This window comes from Brienomyrus brachyistius, chromosome 23 (assembly GCF_023856365.1).
Source record: "Brienomyrus brachyistius isolate T26 chromosome 23, BBRACH_0.4, whole genome shotgun sequence".
Classification (NCBI taxonomy): Eukaryota; Metazoa; Chordata; class Actinopteri; order Osteoglossiformes; family Mormyridae; genus Brienomyrus; species Brienomyrus brachyistius.
In genome coordinates, this window is record NC_064555.1 from 21,132,596 (window position 1) to 21,149,364 (window position 16,769).

Here is a 16,769-nt window from a genome sequence, read left to right on the forward strand (position 1 = left end):
TGGGAGTGAGGGTCTAACAGTTGAGGGGTGCCGCATGGCCGCTAATGTGTTTTCAGGAACATTTTCATTACAAAGGGAGGTTTTAAATGACTAGCTCTGCACCTGTGTGAAGGAGATAGACCTCATACAGGTGAGGTGAAGCTTTGTCAAAGATCGATCAAAGATGTGGAGAAGAACTGCCCAAAAGAACTTAAAACGACATCAAATCGAGGCTGCGACCAACAATCAAGAGTGTAATTATTAAAGTGAGAATCACTAAAAGAGAACACGCTTACAGCATTAATCCCATAACAACGCTGATGTGCACAGGGTGGAAAACTGCTTAACATACTATGAAAGCTCACACACGACCTGGCTAAGGTATCGGTTTTGATAGCGCTGCAGGAATGGCGTTGGTGCCCGACTAATCTGTGGTGCACTGATCGCATCCCAGCTTGCCTTTCATCACTTTGTGTTGCGAGCCACCAGTCACATGGATGCTCAGCAGGAACGGCTTCCGCATCTTTCACAAAACCAGGTTTCATTTCCCCTTCAGCTGATATTTTCCCACCGTCTCGCTTTCTGTTCTGTTTCCGATGAGACACACATCAGTTTCGCCACATTATATATATTTTTTCTCTGCTCTGTTTGTCCCGAGAGCTGTGAAGGAACTTCGGTCTATCCATACATTTTCCATTTCTGCTTCTCCAGTGCAAGGCTACAATGAGCTGGGAGGTTTTCCCAAGAAGCACAGCGCGAAAGGTAAACGTTCTGTGCGTTTAGAAAGGTACCGAACTGAATTGCTGATTCGACGGCATTTGCATCTCCTGGCTGGCTGTACCCCCTGTACGAATGTGATTTTGGTATACTGTCACCCCTAGTAATCAGCATTTCACTACCCCTCTCTCAGACATGCCTTACTCCAGCCTCATTCTCTATAAATAGCCAGTCTGTTGGACTCTCCAGTGATCATGTTACCCGCCATCCTAGTCAGCTCTCGCATGTGCCCCGGCCGAAGGAGAGGATTCACACGCGTGGCCTGAGAACACCGCCACATGCCCTCGGGGGCACAAAGAGTGCAAATGATCAAGCCCGACTCCCGAGAGGAGGCAGAGCGAAAGCTCAAGGCCCGATTCCTGCAGGCCCTGCAGTGTGACGACGTGGACGAAGTGCACAGGATTCTGCACAACACCAACATCGACATAGACGGCGTGTTTGACGTGGAGGATCGGAGTATGATCCTGGCTTCCTACAAACAAGGTACAGCACCACACCATCCTGTGGACACTCTACCGGAGGCGTGAAACACAAATCAGGAGTGTCCAGATTGATGTTTTCTCACTCAGAAGGTGTGTCGTGTCTCGGCAGCGTGTCTGTTTACAGTATTGGATGTTCATTCGTGGGTTTGCCTTACGTAAATGAAAACAAAAATGGTTTGGCTAGATGTTGCTATATGTTTACTGTAGGAGCAATTCTATGCTTCACCACTGTGGGGCGCTAAACTTCTTTAAATGAACTACTGTCGTATGTTTACGTTTAGCTAAAGAACTGAGGCTTGCAGAAAATCATTGCACACATTACTGGGTTGACTATTAGCACTTTGTCATCGTAAACGTGCAATTTACGCATTTAGCCCGGTTGTGTTGCAGCAGTTGTCGAGGTTAAGTTCCTCGCTTGGAGGCACAAAACCGTTTCAGCAACATGATTTGCTGACATTCAGGTCACATGTGAAATTCCTCAGCAGCAGGCTGCACACAAAGGTGGGGTCAGCTTCGCAAAGGATGACTTCACCTGCCATTGAAATAAATATGCCTCTAGACCACATGATTATTAATTTTAATTGCTTGTACTTGTTAACCTTGTTATTTTTCATTTGCAAATGATTACTCCTAGGCTACTGGCTGCCGGGTTACAAGCTAGAGTCTTCCTGGGCGACAGGTCTCCATGTGTGTGTGATGTACAACTCTCTGGCCAGCGGCCTGGCGCTGCTAGGGAAAGGGGCCGCCATCAACCGCAAGCCCAACGGGAAGACGCCCCTGCACGTGGCCTGCGAGGTCTCCAACAGCGACTTCGTCACCCTGCTCCTGAGCCACGGCGCCAGGATCAACAGTATCTCCCTGAGCGGCCACACAGCGCTACACTACTGCATAACCAAGGAGTCCGTGGACTGTGCAAAACAGCTCATTCTGAAAGGTGGGATGGTCTGACCTACTGACCCACACTGATCTGCTTCTATCTGCAACATTTCTGTGTTTGTCAGCAGATTGCTTGCATCTTGCTGATATAGCAGAAGGGTACATTCCTCTCTCAGAGTCATATGTTGGCCAGGATATCCCGTCTTTTCTCGACATTGCTATCAGAGAAACGGGATACTGGATACTTCTTTCACATGAAATACCGTGGTTTCCTATTCTTGGGTAAATTCTATGACAGTTATTATTTCTAGGTTGGCTTGTTTTGTTCCCTTTGTAGGGTTAACTCTTTTGGTACACTGTTTACCTGTCTACGGGTAGCTTCTGTGATACAATTTCATGTTGCTGTTGCGGGTTATGTGGCTAGGTTCTACAATACCTGATCTAGTTACTGTACAGGTTCTGTAATACACAGATTTTTATTTTAAGGGCAGGTTTTATAATTTTCTGCTGAGATTCTGTGGTTCAGTTAATCGAAGGATAGGTTTCGCAGTACATCGTTTTGGGAGCAGGTTCTGTAGGCCATCTTCTTCTCTTTCTGTGGTACAGTAGATAGGCGAGTAAGCACTTCTAGTTGTAGGAACACTTTTCTATTTTGAGGGTAGGTTATGGTTGTCTGTTGTGGTTCTGTGGTACTGTTAACCTAAGGTTAGGTTTGGTACATAGTACCTCATTTTGAGGGCAGGTTCCCTAATATCTTCCTGTCCTGGGTGTAGGTTCTGTAGTAAACTTTTTAGGGGCAGATTCCGTAATACTTTCCTGTTCTTGGTGACGCATCTGAAGTCCACCATTTTCTGTGTTGAGGGTCGGTTCTCTAGTTTTCTGCTGAGGGTCTGGGGTACATTCCCCTTGTAGTTCCTAGCTGTAGTTCCCTGCTTCCTGTGTTCAGGTGCTATGGTGGATTGTTGCAGCGAGAACAGCGAGGCCGAGAGACCCCTCCACACAGCGGCCCGGTTCGGCATCCCTGAGCTGGTGGGCCTGTACCTCACCCACGGTGCCAACGTGAACGCCACCAACGTGTACAAGGAAACGCCACTGATCACGGCAACCTACTGGGCGCTGCACATGCGCGATCAGGTCTATAGCGGGCAGCACCACCTGGTGTGCCGGATGCTGCTGGACCACGGGGCCGACGTCAACGCGCAGGAGGTGGACGACAAGGTGGCGCTGCACAAGGCCGCGTGGAACTGCGACCACGTGCTGACGCGCATGCTGCTGGAGGCTGGCGCCAACGCCCGCATCATGGACATCAACGGCTGCTCACCCATCCAATACTTGTTGAAGGTGACCTCAGTGAGACCCGGGGGAATCCCCGAGCTGTGCACCCAGCTTCTGCTCAACCATGGCGCCGTGAGAATATACCCCCCCCAGTTCCACAAGGTGCTCCGCCCCGCCCGCCCCTCACACCGGCGCTCGCATACGTGCCGGAGCATCCGGGAACACAGCCGGCACACTGCCTGCATGCAGCCACATCCAAATCCCTGTGTTTTGCATACTGACCACTTCTCAGGGTATTCATCAGGGTAAGTGACATATTAAAAAAAATATATATATTCATGGTGAGCTCCTCACAGGTGTTGCAGTCCTGTCACGAGTACCCCAGAATGGTGGAGGTAATAGTCAACTCATACGAGCATATCAAGTCCACAAGAAAATGGAAGACTGCCATTCCTGACAACACCTACAAGGTCTTTTTAGAAATAATCTCGCTTGTTCAGATGTAAATTAATGTAATAAAAATAATAAATCAGTAGAAAAACTACGTTGTTTGGACCCCTTAAAGTAATAAATAATAATAATAATAATATCTGCCTTGCTCTGTCCTTACAGCGACACCAGGATTTCTACGACTCGCTGTTCGCGGTGTGCAGCGACAGACCACGCACACTGCAGCACCTGGCCAGGTGTGCCATCCGAGCGCGACTGGGCAGCCGGTGCCACGCCGGGGTCAGGAGCCTGCCCATGCCGTTATCCATGCAGAGGTACCTGCTGCTAGAGCCAGAAGGCATCATTTATTGATTACCCAGAATCCCCCAGGGGCCTGCCTTGAACATACCCATCGAAAAACAAAACGAACAAACAAATTTTTTAAATGGCTGTACCAAAGCACAATATGCTGTAGCCCTCGGCTAGTTGAAGAGTTATGTGGGTCCCAGATGAAGCGTGATATGGAAAAGGAAATGGCTCACCGCTTATAGCCAAACCGAAAATGACTAAAAAGTGATTAAGGGAGCGCTCCCAAGAGGGCGGTTACTGCTGCTGCATCGCTTGCAGGACTTACTGAAAGCTGGACGGCTGCGGTGACGCCCTATCCAGTGACCTACGGTACTTACTGTAGATGGAAGAAGGTTGTTAACTAGCTGCACAATGATGCATCTTCATCCTCAGTGACTGTTACCATTGGAAAGACAGATAGGTGTTTTTTTGGAGCGCATTATATTTCTTGTGCTGGATTTTCCATGAAAGTAGATTAAATGTGCGGCTGCACTAAGACCTCCCACGCTGACCTGAAAAATGACTGACGTGTAGATCACTTAAAAAACACATTTCATTCTCTCAGGGAGGCATGTCCGATGAAACACAATAATGACTAATGACGAAATATTAGATCAAATCAGGATGTTACTGGAGGTTATTTAATTAATTACTTGCAAGTAGCTAGTATTGTGAAATACCTGGGATGTCCGAAGAGGGAAAACCTCCTTCCTAGACCTCTGTTGTTGTTTTTATGATATATTATAGATATGTACAGACGCTCCTCTACCTACGTATGAAATACGTTCCGAACGGCCGTTCGCAATTTGAAATGTTCGTAAGTCGTTATTCAGCATCATTTTAAGGGTACATGCAAGTACTAAGAACTAGGATGCTGGGAGTTCGCACGCTTACGCTGCTGTGCGGCGGGAGTAGCGGCCAGAAGTCGTACTAGGCGGGATTGGCGTGCAGAAAAAAAATTGATGTTGAGGACAGGAAACGGGAGCCCAACGAACACAATTAGGACTTACAGTCCTCTTTGTTCATATGCCCGAAAGTTCGTAAGTTGAAAGCTTGTAAGTAGAGGAGCGTCTGTATATATAACATTAAATGTAATGTTATGCACAAATGTTGCTCAGCAAGCAGCACTATAGTCTCCAGGGGCAAGACTGGCAGTTCTGGGTCCCCTTGTTCAAACAGCTGGCATGATCCTGGGGGGTGTCCACATCTGGACCTCCTGAACCTTTCAGGTTTCCAACTCATTTGCATCACCCTTGTTGCCTGACACCCCCAGGGTTGGGAATTTGAATCATTTTTGCATGTCGTCCTGGTCCTGGGAGTTTCCACTGGGTTCTTTGTCCCCCCCCCACCCCCACCCCCACCCCCCACAGTCCAAAGACATGCAGTTTGATGAACTGGCTTCTCTAAATTGCCCGTATGTGTGTGTGGTCAAGTAATGTGTATAGTACATTGTGGGGACCAAATGTCCCCACAATATTATTTAAAAACCTGTTATTCTGACCTTTTTCAGTCCCTACAAGGAGAAACTGAAGTTTTATAAAAATCTGTAATCGCAATCAAAAAAGTAAAAATGTGAAGTGTCTTGTATTTTGTTTGGTTACTTATGGTTAAGGTCAGGGCTGGGTGGGGGGTTACCATAGTTGGGATTAGGTTTATGCCTATAGGAATAAATGGGAGAGTTCCCGCAAAGATATAGATAACTAATCTGGCTATGTGTGGGGTCAGTATCAGACGTCAGGCGTGTGTGTGTGTGTGTGTGTGTGAGTGAATGTTTGTGTGTGCCCAGTGACAGATCGATACCCTCTCCAGGGTGCTTCCAGGCCACCTGTGACCCTGGTCTGGGAAAGTGGTTGGAAGGCAGAAATTAGAATAATTATTATATGTTGTAGTTACTGTCTGATGATGGAGAGTCATTTTGGGAACCCATGGAAAATTTCTTATTTGCAGTGGCGGCTTGGGGAAAAAAGGGGGTTAGGGCCAGTAATAGGAGGTGAGAGCAGCCTAAAGCACACAGGTGCTAAAAAACAATATCATGAGGTAGAATAATTATAACGAACAATCTGTGGATTACATTCCCCTATTGTTCTGCCGAGAGAGAATTAAATCACAGCAGCCCTGCACCTGGTCATGTTTAGTAACTTCCTGTCAACACGCATTTTTTTGTCTCGAAATTTGGCCGTAAGAAATGACAAAGTATGATAAATTAATTTAAGGCTAGTTCATGCCCTACCAATTTTGCCATGTGGTCATTAAAATGATGTAATAGTTATTGTTTGCTTAGGGATTAGTACATAGTGATACTTGTCATGTCAGCCCTGTTGATGGACGCCAACTCGCGTCGACTCGCGGCAATTGAGCCTTTTCTTTCTGCCCTGACGGTTTCCGACAGGCTGGCTCTGACTGGGCAGAAGGTCCCTTTAAAGCCAGCCCCCCCCACCCACCCACCCCCCAGCTTCCCATTACGGTGCATGATGCCAACGCCAAAGTCTACCAATCATGCTGACAGAAAACATTACGCCTTTGGGAACCAATTGTTCACCTGCCCACAAAGCCTTGTTTGCTGGTGCTGTGGGGCTTATGCACAGCGTGAGAATCGTGGGGGAGCTCATGCATACACCAAGGGGGGGGGCACCTTCAGGGTACACATGTCCAATTGGCGGTAATGAGTCAGGGGGCACAGGCACGGGCGTCACGTAGGACCTGGAAAATAAGCCAGACACATGGGCCTTCCACCCTCCAGAAGGACCTGTTTAATAAATATTACATTTAATCCCGTTCAGACAGTATGAGATGAGATGGTACGTTCTGGCAAAGCACTACTGCCACACCCCGTGCAGGGTGGGGGGGGGACGAGCTGGAAGGCCATAAATATAGCACCCTATAAGGTACCACTGGTGTCAGTCACCAGGCCCCTCGCTGTCAGTAAGGCCAGAACAATATCAGGAGAGTTAAAACAGAACAGGCTGTTCGGAGCGTGGCAGTCTTCCAGGAATAATGCCTGGAGTGGAGCCAAGAACACAGCACTGGGGGTTCAAAACAAGCAAGGGGGGGGGAGGGATAGTCGGGAAAGACGGCCAAGGAGAACACAGCAGGCAGGAAGCGCTGTAACGGGGCAGTTCGTTTTCTTTCAGGTTTGTGTCTCAGTGGCAACCAAAACACGGGATACTGTTTTCGGTCATTGAATGACACTGTAACACTGTGTAACACATACCAGTGACTGTAGGAACACGTTCCAGTCGCATAGTTCCAGCTCCGGTGACCGGGAGCGGTTTGGGTTCTGAGTCCACGGGACCTCCCGCTGACCCCATCGACCATTGGCCCTCTGGACCAGTGCCAGGTGCTACTATTTTAACAGCATGTGTAAATATTTTTCTTATATGCTTTGATAACGGTGGTTGATGTGGTGGAAAAACCAGTTTAGGATTTATCAACCGTGGAGTTAACAAGTTATCGCAGAACTCCCATGGGACCGGGTGGAAAAAGTTAATGGTTGACTTATTTATTATGCAGAATCACAAATTTCTGTGTCTTGTACTTTGGGTTATAATGGGGCAAAAAAAAAAAAAAACACACACACACACACACAGACCAAAAGCTCTTTGTGCAATTGCTTTATTTTCCATATAGTCTTGATGATTTTTTCAAAGGCGACTCCTTCACAAGTTTGCAAGGACGGAACTTTGAAAACATTGGCTAACAAAGGACAAGGCTACTTGGCCAACGCACCAATGCGATTCTTCATCTCACCGCAAAAAAATAAAAAATAAAATACACTCGTCACCCCGCCTCTCTCAAGTGAACTCTACACAGCTTCGACCGTCTGGTAAAAACTCAGTGAAATGTGCAGTCATGCAAGTTGGTTAGGGAACGATGAAATGACTGGACGTGGCGATTATTGCTGAGCGTATCAAAGCGTGAGACAACGGTGTCATGACAGATTTGTCATCCTCTGACTTGAGTGTGGAAGAGAATGGTCAAGGATTATTGGGGGGCATTTCTGGCCAAGGGTGTTGAAAGGGACGTTAGCGCTATACTCCAGACCGACGTTCCAAAGGGTCCATTCGGAAAGTTCAGGAAAGGTCGTTCAAGGTAACGGTAGCACTTGTATATTGGCATTGTGGAATCATCAGGAACGACAGTAGAGATAAGCACCAGCACATTTGTTTGACAACAACGTTAGTAAGGCAGGGTGACATGCAACACATGTGAAAGCTAATGATTGCGTCCCATCGTGCTGAACATGGAGCATGTTCGATAAAAATCAGCCGAAAAACATTTAGCCTTAGCGTCGCTTCATTTATCCACCAGGGAGTTTATTCGGTCCATCCGACCGGCACGGCCCTGAGGTCAGATATACACAAACTCACATGGCACTCATGAGGAGGTGCCACGTTGCCAACACCCTGAGGAGGTGGGGGCACGACCAGCCATGGAAAAGCAGTGCACACACCCACCGTTGAGTCCTCAATCCGGCGCACAAAAATTGCGCAAATGAGGTTAAACACCACATCTTAAAACTGCTAAACTGCTCTTGGAATTTAAGATTGATGTAGCGTTAGGGTGAGTGGGTAAGCACTCTATTCCTGTGGCGGCAAAACTGCGTTCCATCACGGGTACAAAGCAGAGGATTGTGGGTACGCACACCTCCCCCACAGACGCCTGCCAAGCTCATTCTTTCACTGTCAAAAAGAGGTCAAGTAGCACGTCTCTCCCTAAGCAGTGATGTTGTGATTCTGTCCGACTTACAGCAGCCGATATGGTGGGATAAAATACTAATAGTTACTATTCATAATACTATTTATACTGGAGGCCTGTACAGGATATGCTGTACACATAGTAACTGGGAAGATTAAGTACAAGATAAAAAAAAAAATATCAAGTTATGACAGGATATGAAGTTTTAAAAAAACTGCAATAAATCAAAAAGCAAAAGAACGAAACCATCATTTTTAGAGGTTGGAGGATGACGAGCTGAATATTTCATACTCCGTTTACACAGAACTTTATGAAAAGCTTTGTGTTTACAAGAACGTGAATGAGCAACCCAGCTGCAAAATCACTGCGAAACTTAAAAACTAGACACTTGAAGCGAGACGAGAATGGTGTGGATTTGTATCGATTACACCTAAAAACAGACACAACGTACCTCACATCCATTATGTCCACATCTCGGTCACTTTTAAAATAAACGGACAATTTTTCAGCAGAACTTTAATGGTTCCCTGGTACATTCTTGCCTAATAACATCTCAAAAACACTACTGGTATCCAGAATGCATAGAGCAAAAATCAAGGCTGCAAAGTCAATATAAACGAGTGGTCAGCTCGTTTTGTGTCCCAAACTTCAATATTAAAACTTATTGCGGGTTAAAACTCCAAGCCAATTTCAGGATACAGCAAAGCTGTGAAATGAAATTTCTAAGGAGGGTGAGGTAAAATGTTCTACAAACATCTGTTTCTGATAGTAGGTTTTGTGGGATTTGTATTCATTTTATGGATATTAACCTTAAGATTCACAAAAAAATGTCTAGCTGCCAAGGTAACATACATAAAGTATGTTTCGTTTGAAATGACCAACAGGTTAAGGATTTGGGGGCCGATCACAATGGCCGCTCTGGGATATTCAGCGAGGGGCAAACAAGATCTAAGGAACATTCCTTATGTTTACAGGTTGCACTAAGGTCTCTGCTCAGGACGGATACTATACCATCACCTGAACGGAGGGCATACTCCAAAATAAAAACATCATTTCATTAAACTGAAAAGGCACCCCTTCTCAGAAACAAAATAAAATTCGAGCTTCGGCTTTAATACTCCGTGATCACAAAACTGCACCTTCATCCAGCCTAGCGATCGCTATGAAATGTAAAATGAAATGTAAAATTAATTGCCCCCTCAGAAATTCACAAAACTCGGCATTATAAATAAATTCTGAAATTTCTGCGCCAGCCAAACGAGCTGCTAATCACAGAAAGCGTGAGCCACCCCGTGGCAATCCGACGGCCGCCATTAGCGCCCCCCGCCCCCCCTTACCCATAATGCAGTCGACTCACTAGCGTAGCCGCCGTACCTCTGTGCTGCGCATGCAACCACCTCACAGTCCTACACGCTGTACTCAAACTTCCCCAGTTTCTTAGGCTCGCTGCTGGGAATGCACCAGTCGTCGGCCTCTGTGCTCGTCTGGTAATGCCTGAGGGCTGACTTGTTGAAAACTGGCAGCCTCTCCACAGACTCCGAGGACAAGGCCTGTGAATGAGCGGGGAATTGAAGACAGGGTGCAGACAGTACTATCGTCTATGTGATTTTTACAAATTAAGCCTGACCTTCTACTGACCTCCAGTTGGTGGCATGATACACCCACTGAGTTAGATCGCTCCAGTCTTACTTACCTTAAGATAAATAACTGCTGACGTTCCGTATCCTTCCATAGAGTACAGCTGCAGGTCTCCTTGGAAATACTTAGCATAAAGACGGGAAATCGGAAGCCCATAACCGAAGCCAGCCTGAACAACAGACAAAATCGGCAGGCGGGTAGATGATTAGAGAAAGTCCTGCTGCCTCTGTAATCCGCTTTGAGGTTCTGAATTAGGTCACATGATGTGGTCACATGATACGGTTGGGGTTTCTCACCAGCGGGGCGTTGCGGGCATTGCCAGTGACGGGGCTGGGAGCCGTGGTGTACATATAGCTGAACAGGCGCTCAATCTTCCTCAAGGGCACGCCGCCACCCCGGTCTGCCATCTATACACAGCAGGTGATGGGAGAGGTTAAGCCGGATGTGGTCCACATGATGTCATGGAGACGGCGTACTAGCTGCATCCTCTACAGCAGTGTTTCCCAACCCGGTCCCCAGAGACCCTCAGATAGTCCATGTTTTTGCTCCCTCCCAATAGCTTTCCAGGCAGTCCAGCACCAGACAGTCCACATTTTTGCTCCTTCACAGGCAGTCCAAATACATGGTCTGGGGGTCCCGGAGGACCGGACTGGGGAACTCTGCTCAAGAGAAACACTGCTCCCCCTCCCCTCCCTTCACCTTTATTGTGAGGTCTTCACTTCCCAGGGAAACCAGCACTTTGATGGGTGGGAGGGTCAAGCTGGACTCGTGAGCCTCTACAGTGGCTCTCATGGCGTTCTGTGAAGAGAAACCATGGCCTCAGGGAGCCGCAACGCACAACAAGCACCGTACACACATCACAGCAATGCTAACAGCGACGCTCGGGGCATAAGCAGCGAACGCCACCAGCCATTACGCCATATGGTGTTTATCAGAGCAGCCGTATCAGACCGATGACCATAAAACGCAGCAGTTTACTGACGTACCTTAAAAAGTTCAAAAAGCATATGATAGAGGTGGGAGGGGACGTAGACGATGTGCAGAGGAGATCCAGCTGCTTTGGCTGGAAAAAAAACACAGAACCTAACATCAGATCCTGCTGCATAATTCACTGCATATCCACACTACAGCCACAAGATCATACATACTCTCAGGCAACCGCAGCAAGCTGTGTTCACCGTGTAATTTTCCTTACTGGGGAGGTCAGCACCAAGTTCTCTCTGTGGGCCGGCAGGGGTTTTAATGCTACCTAGTTACGAGAGTAAGAAAATGGTATCCTACCAGATAAGTGAAAATGATTTGGTGCAAGAGAGGCTCGGACTGCCTCTACCAACCAGAATAAAGCAAACAGCCAGCACATCATCATCTCATATCTGATACACTGCTATTTCTAAGACACTTGACCCAAAATAAACACTACAGTGTGTGAACAAGCGGCCAAATCACTGCAAATGAAATAACCCATACAAAGAACGTACAATGTCAACAGGTTGCTGAAAAATAGACGTTCGATGGGTTTTTTTTTTTTAAAACATATTCTTATTTAGAGTCGGATTTAAATGGAAAGTTCAGTTCAGTGCTGTAAATGTAAAATACTATTGAATTTTGAGGATGTTTCAGCATGTCATTAAAATGCGCTTGTTTAACATCCATAAGGCTGAGCAATCATCTTTAGGGTTAGCCACTGTTTCAGTAAGGCGTGTTGTTTAATCTGAACCAACATAATTACAGGCCACTAATGATTTAGGGAGGTTCAACAGGGCACTCAGGCAGTATATAAAGGGGACCTTCCTTACAAAGGTAGTTTATCATGTCCAACCGCTGACTGAAGGCAGAAAGAAGGAGAGGGAGTCTCTCCATCTTCACTCACGCCTTACGTCGGCCTCGTCGCCCTGGTATTCGAGCAAAGTTCTGCACGGTGGCGCTTTAAATTTAATTACCATCGACAGCCCAAAAACTGAGCATGTCCGTGTCCTGTGGTACAATAAAAAGGCTCTTACATCAGCCACGTGTCGCCCTGCGGTCAGGAACCACAAGTCAGAAACTAAGATTTTCGTGTCGGCCTCCCAAAGACCCAGGCTCGGTGCTGGCATGGTTCCACTTACAGTTCACTTGCTTGACTTCCACTTCGGGGGACGTCAGGTAATACTGATCACAGAGCATCTTCGAGTTCTCGTAAGCGTCTGGGGGAAATATCGCAGAGGGTTACCAGCTCCCGTATGATTCCGATGGCTTTGGGTAAACATCTGTGTTTCAGGCGCGAATACAACTGAGATGTGCTGTAGAGTTTGTCTAAAGCACCTCTCATAGGCACACATTGTGTTTTTTTTTACTTTTCTTTGACACGCTAACATGCAATTTGTTTCTTCCTGAACACGCTGTCAAAACAGGTTTGAACAGCTATTCCCTTGTGATCATTTGTCATGCAAGATTTACACAAAGACACATAAAGCCAGATTAATGAATGAACAGAGACTTATTACCTTTGATCACCTCGACGACGTCGCAGTTGGGGTCGATGCTCCCAATGTGTTTTGGGTGGGCAGGGTTTGCGCTTCCGCCAAAGATCAGCGCTGCGGAAGGACATATGCTCAAGATCCCTTCAGTGTTAAAAAAAACATTCATATACAGCAGAACAGCTGACTTATGACAAACAGGACTTGTTTTATGTTGAAGATGCAGATTGAGCAAAGGCAAACGTCGGTCCCACAGTAAGTTAAGTACAGGTTTAAAACAATGAATCGTGTTTAAACTCTAGTCCCAAGCAGAAATCATAGTAGCTGATTTTACAAAGAATCTAGCTGACAGCTTAAGACAAACGCTGTTTTCAGAATAACTTATAATGAACTTAAGAAAACCTTAAGATTACCATTTTAACACTCCCACAAAAATAACTTGCCGTTATCTTTAGTACTGCACATTAATATAAATGTTATTATTATTGCAATATTTTTATTTTTTAACCTTTATTTAACCAGGTTTGTCCCATTGAGACCACAGATCTCTTTTGCAAAGGAGACCTGGGCCAAGGTAGCAGAAACATAGTATCAGTAAAAAAAAAAAACGTACATAAAATTAATTAAAAAAAACATACTCAAACTATACACTTGCACACAGACAACCTAGATTCCAGAGTTTTCACCAAACCTTTAAAAATTCATTCAAAGGTATTAAATTTTGCAGACGAAGTTCAGCCTGAAGGCGTCAGGTGCTGAACATCTGAAAACTTTCCCAATTCAGTTCTTACTTTTGAGTATCCAGTGCGAGGATGAAACGCTGTAAAAGTCGTCACTGAAACTACATCAATTTAGATTTCCTCGGAGAAAGGGGGGGGGGACCCGTGTGCTTACTGTGCTGATTCATGAGCATCCGCGTCGATATCCGACTCATGTAGAAGCGGTCAAGGAAGTACTGCACGTTCTGGTTGGTCACAGGATCCACCCCAAAGGCCTCTTTGTACTCTATGACGCCCTGAGCCATAGTGGGAACCACATTGTTGTGTCTATTCCTGATGTTAATCAGCGTTTCTGTGAAACTGAAGAGACAGTTAATTGTACCAAAGAGGTAGTTCAACGTTTTATGCATTTACACTACAGGCAGACCCCTGTGCTTCTGTGAGCAGCTGCCACTTCCAAACATTACACATCATCTTGAAAAACACAAGGCAACATTAGCAGCTTAGTCGCTGACCCCCCACTTAATTTTGGCTCGACTTTGTTATAAACTCAGAGAAACAGTGGTCCAGGCAATAAGAGTTTCTGGCTAGTTAAGCACCTAAAACCTCAGTTTGATGTTAAGACCGATCACAGATGCTTTCTGACTTCAATTCGTATTAATTGCCAAGTTAATAGATGCTCTTTGTGAAAGCTCACTTGACTTCAATCAAAACATCCTTTGGCAGAACTGCTAGCATCGGTTAGTATTTAACGCACGCTTTTGAGCCATGTCACATGAATAACTCATGCTTGAACACTGTCCTGTTAACTAGAACTGCAGAATAAGCATTTTATTTTAAACATGCTTACACTCATTACAGACAGCAGAAGAATTCAATTGTCACAAATGAAACTAAAAAATTACTGATTCTTTTATTATTGTAATAGCCCGTGATATTTGTTTTAAGATATCTCTTCAGCACAATAACATGCCCCCCCAACTTACTTTGATAAGATCTTTTTATCTTCAGGATCTTTCTCCAGGAAATCCACTAATTCCATTAGACTTTGCGCATACCTACGTCAAAGTCAAACTGGTCAGTTTACCGAACACAACGAAAACACGTATTTAAGCTCTAGGTCTAACAACAAACTGGTGCTAAGTACCAAGTCCTGAGATGGGACGGTTTTATCGTCTGAGAAGCACATCACGTTTAAGGTGATGTTTATCAGCAGTTCGGAGTGCTCTAAGCTTGTACAGATAGATGGTTTCATTTGGGTACGTAAACACCCAAGATGGAATCTGTTTATGACTGTGACCATAAACAGCGATTTATGGCACCAAGCCTGGCTTTGTAGATGAATATGGTGCTACATTGGAATAGAGGACCAGGGTTGTCAATTTTGCTTAGCTGGCATCTGATTTTCAATTCGAGACAAGTCTGCAGAGACATTTACATATATGCAACAGTTTTTATAACCTTGTGAATAGTCTGTAGGGTTAAAAACTACCCAATGCTTTTGAAGCAGCTAATTTTAGGTTCATAATGGAATAATACAGATTTGCCACAAGATTTCTTGCGCGAGTATTACAGTCGGAAAATGTCACACCAGATGCGTGACAGTTGACAACCCCTTAGGACCCCTTAGTGCTGGTCAAGGTCAAAGATATTTTTCACCTCATGCTCAGTAATTTTTTAAGTTTAAAATAGACTATACCACTGCGTTGCACACTAAATATGGTGCATAGAGACTCCGGACAAGCAAACTTTGAAGTTATGTTACCACTACACCAAGAGGTGGTCATTGAAAGAAAGCTAACTGGTAATTCGAGATAAATGTCAATGTTTAGTATTATAATCAGGGTGAAAACGGGATCATGCATGTACCAGCTCTGCAGAAGTTGAAGGGAAGGTGTGCCGAGCAGTTTGTCAGGAAGGAAATCGATCTCTTTCATGATATTTGCCAATCTGACCGGGAGTTCCTGGCGCAAAAATACGAAAGAGGTCTTCTCGCATGCATTGGCAGACCCTGCGGAGAAAAAGGCTTGCATTAAAATCGTCCATTCGCAGCTTGTACTTTTCAGTTGTTAATGGGGTTGTAAACAAGGCATCAGGCGCCATTGTTGAAAATCAAAGAATAAGACGTTAAAGCAGAAAGAATCCTGCATTTTTCCGAAAGCATCCAACTTCAAACATTAACACAACAAAAAGGATGTGGTAATGAGCGACCGCGAAGTATTCAAATGCATGCATACGAAAGTGCACGACAGTGTTACTGCGTTTTTTATTCGGTAACCTTTCACCTATATTTTCTAAAGCGAGGCATCGCTAACATGGTAAAAATCGTGGGACCACCAAACCAATAGGCTACCGATGCCATTTACATGAACCATGCACTAAACATGTCGGCCAATAACAAGGCTGATTGCTTGGGTAAAATGAAACCGACAAGAACGTGGCTAGATCTGGCCACAAGTGTCCGAGAAAAAGAAGACAATAAGTTAAAGTTAAACGTAAATATCGCCTGGTCAGAATTACATTGCCAGCTGATGATATTTACGAGATGCGGCCCGGGATACTGACACTGGACAGCGAGGTAACAAGCAAAACTGAGCAGATCATGGCATGGTCTGAGATGCACCAAGCTACCTCTCGTTAAAAAGAAATAATAATTCAGATGTGGTGTAGCTACTAGGGTCGCGATCATGCGTAAGAGCAGCTAAGTCTGGAGATCATGCAGTCAAGGTGAAACATTACCGAAATCTATGAACTGCTTCATTGACAGCGGAGACGGAGAAAATTTCGAAAACCTATCGACTTGTTTCGGTATGTTGCCCATCGCGCTGTTCTTCAGCAGAAACTGTACAAATTTCATCTTGACTTTGAACTTGGATCAAAACCCAACGTCGCCTAGGCTGTTGTTTTTCTGCCGCAGCAATCCGCGAGTCGTCCGTTCGAATCGCCGAACACGTCCACCTAGCAAGTCAGCTATCCAGACTGCTAGTTATGAACAGCGTATTATGAAACGGTTTGTCATAGTGAAATAAATCAGCTTCATGAGAATGGAGCGTCCCTAGCTATACGTGCAGCATTGTCAAAATCTATGTCACCGT

General features: G+C 45.5%; 2 protein-coding genes across 3 annotated transcripts; one reads left to right on the plus strand and one right to left on the minus strand.

Annotated features, from left to right (window-relative positions):
• The first annotated feature begins 596 nt into the window (after positions 1 to 596).
• asb4 (ankyrin repeat and SOCS box containing 4) lies at positions 597 to 5,753 on the plus strand. Of its 2 annotated transcripts, none has more exons than XM_048992887.1 (5): positions 597 to 741; positions 970 to 1,239; positions 1,873 to 2,172; positions 3,061 to 3,694; positions 4,002 to 5,753. In XM_048992887.1, the coding sequence occupies exons 2-5, from the start codon at positions 1,035 to 1,037 to the stop codon at positions 4,165 to 4,167; spliced, it is 1,305 nt and encodes a 434-aa protein (XP_048848844.1). In that variant the 5' UTR covers positions 597 to 741; positions 970 to 1,034; the 3' UTR covers positions 4,168 to 5,753. The 2 variants fall into 2 exon arrangements, with proteins under 2 accessions (XP_048848844.1, XP_048848845.1); XM_048992888.1 differs by adding an exon at positions 3,746 to 3,859 and having other exon boundaries at positions 603 to 1,239; positions 3,061 to 3,551.
• A 2,008-nt stretch (positions 5,754 to 7,761) lies between these two features.
• Positions 7,762 to 16,763, minus strand: pdk4 (pyruvate dehydrogenase kinase, isozyme 4). Its single transcript, XM_048993183.1, has 11 exons — positions 16,414 to 16,763; positions 15,544 to 15,685; positions 14,661 to 14,732; positions 13,850 to 14,034; positions 12,983 to 13,072; positions 12,605 to 12,682; positions 11,486 to 11,562; positions 11,199 to 11,297; positions 10,796 to 10,906; positions 10,555 to 10,668; positions 7,762 to 10,411 (listed from the first exon to the last, which is right to left on the minus strand). The coding sequence occupies exons 1-11, from the start codon at positions 16,529 to 16,531 to the stop codon at positions 10,268 to 10,270; spliced, it is 1,230 nt and encodes a 409-aa protein (XP_048849140.1). The 5' UTR covers positions 16,532 to 16,763; the 3' UTR covers positions 7,762 to 10,267.
• Positions 16,764 to 16,769: the final 6 nt, after the last annotated feature.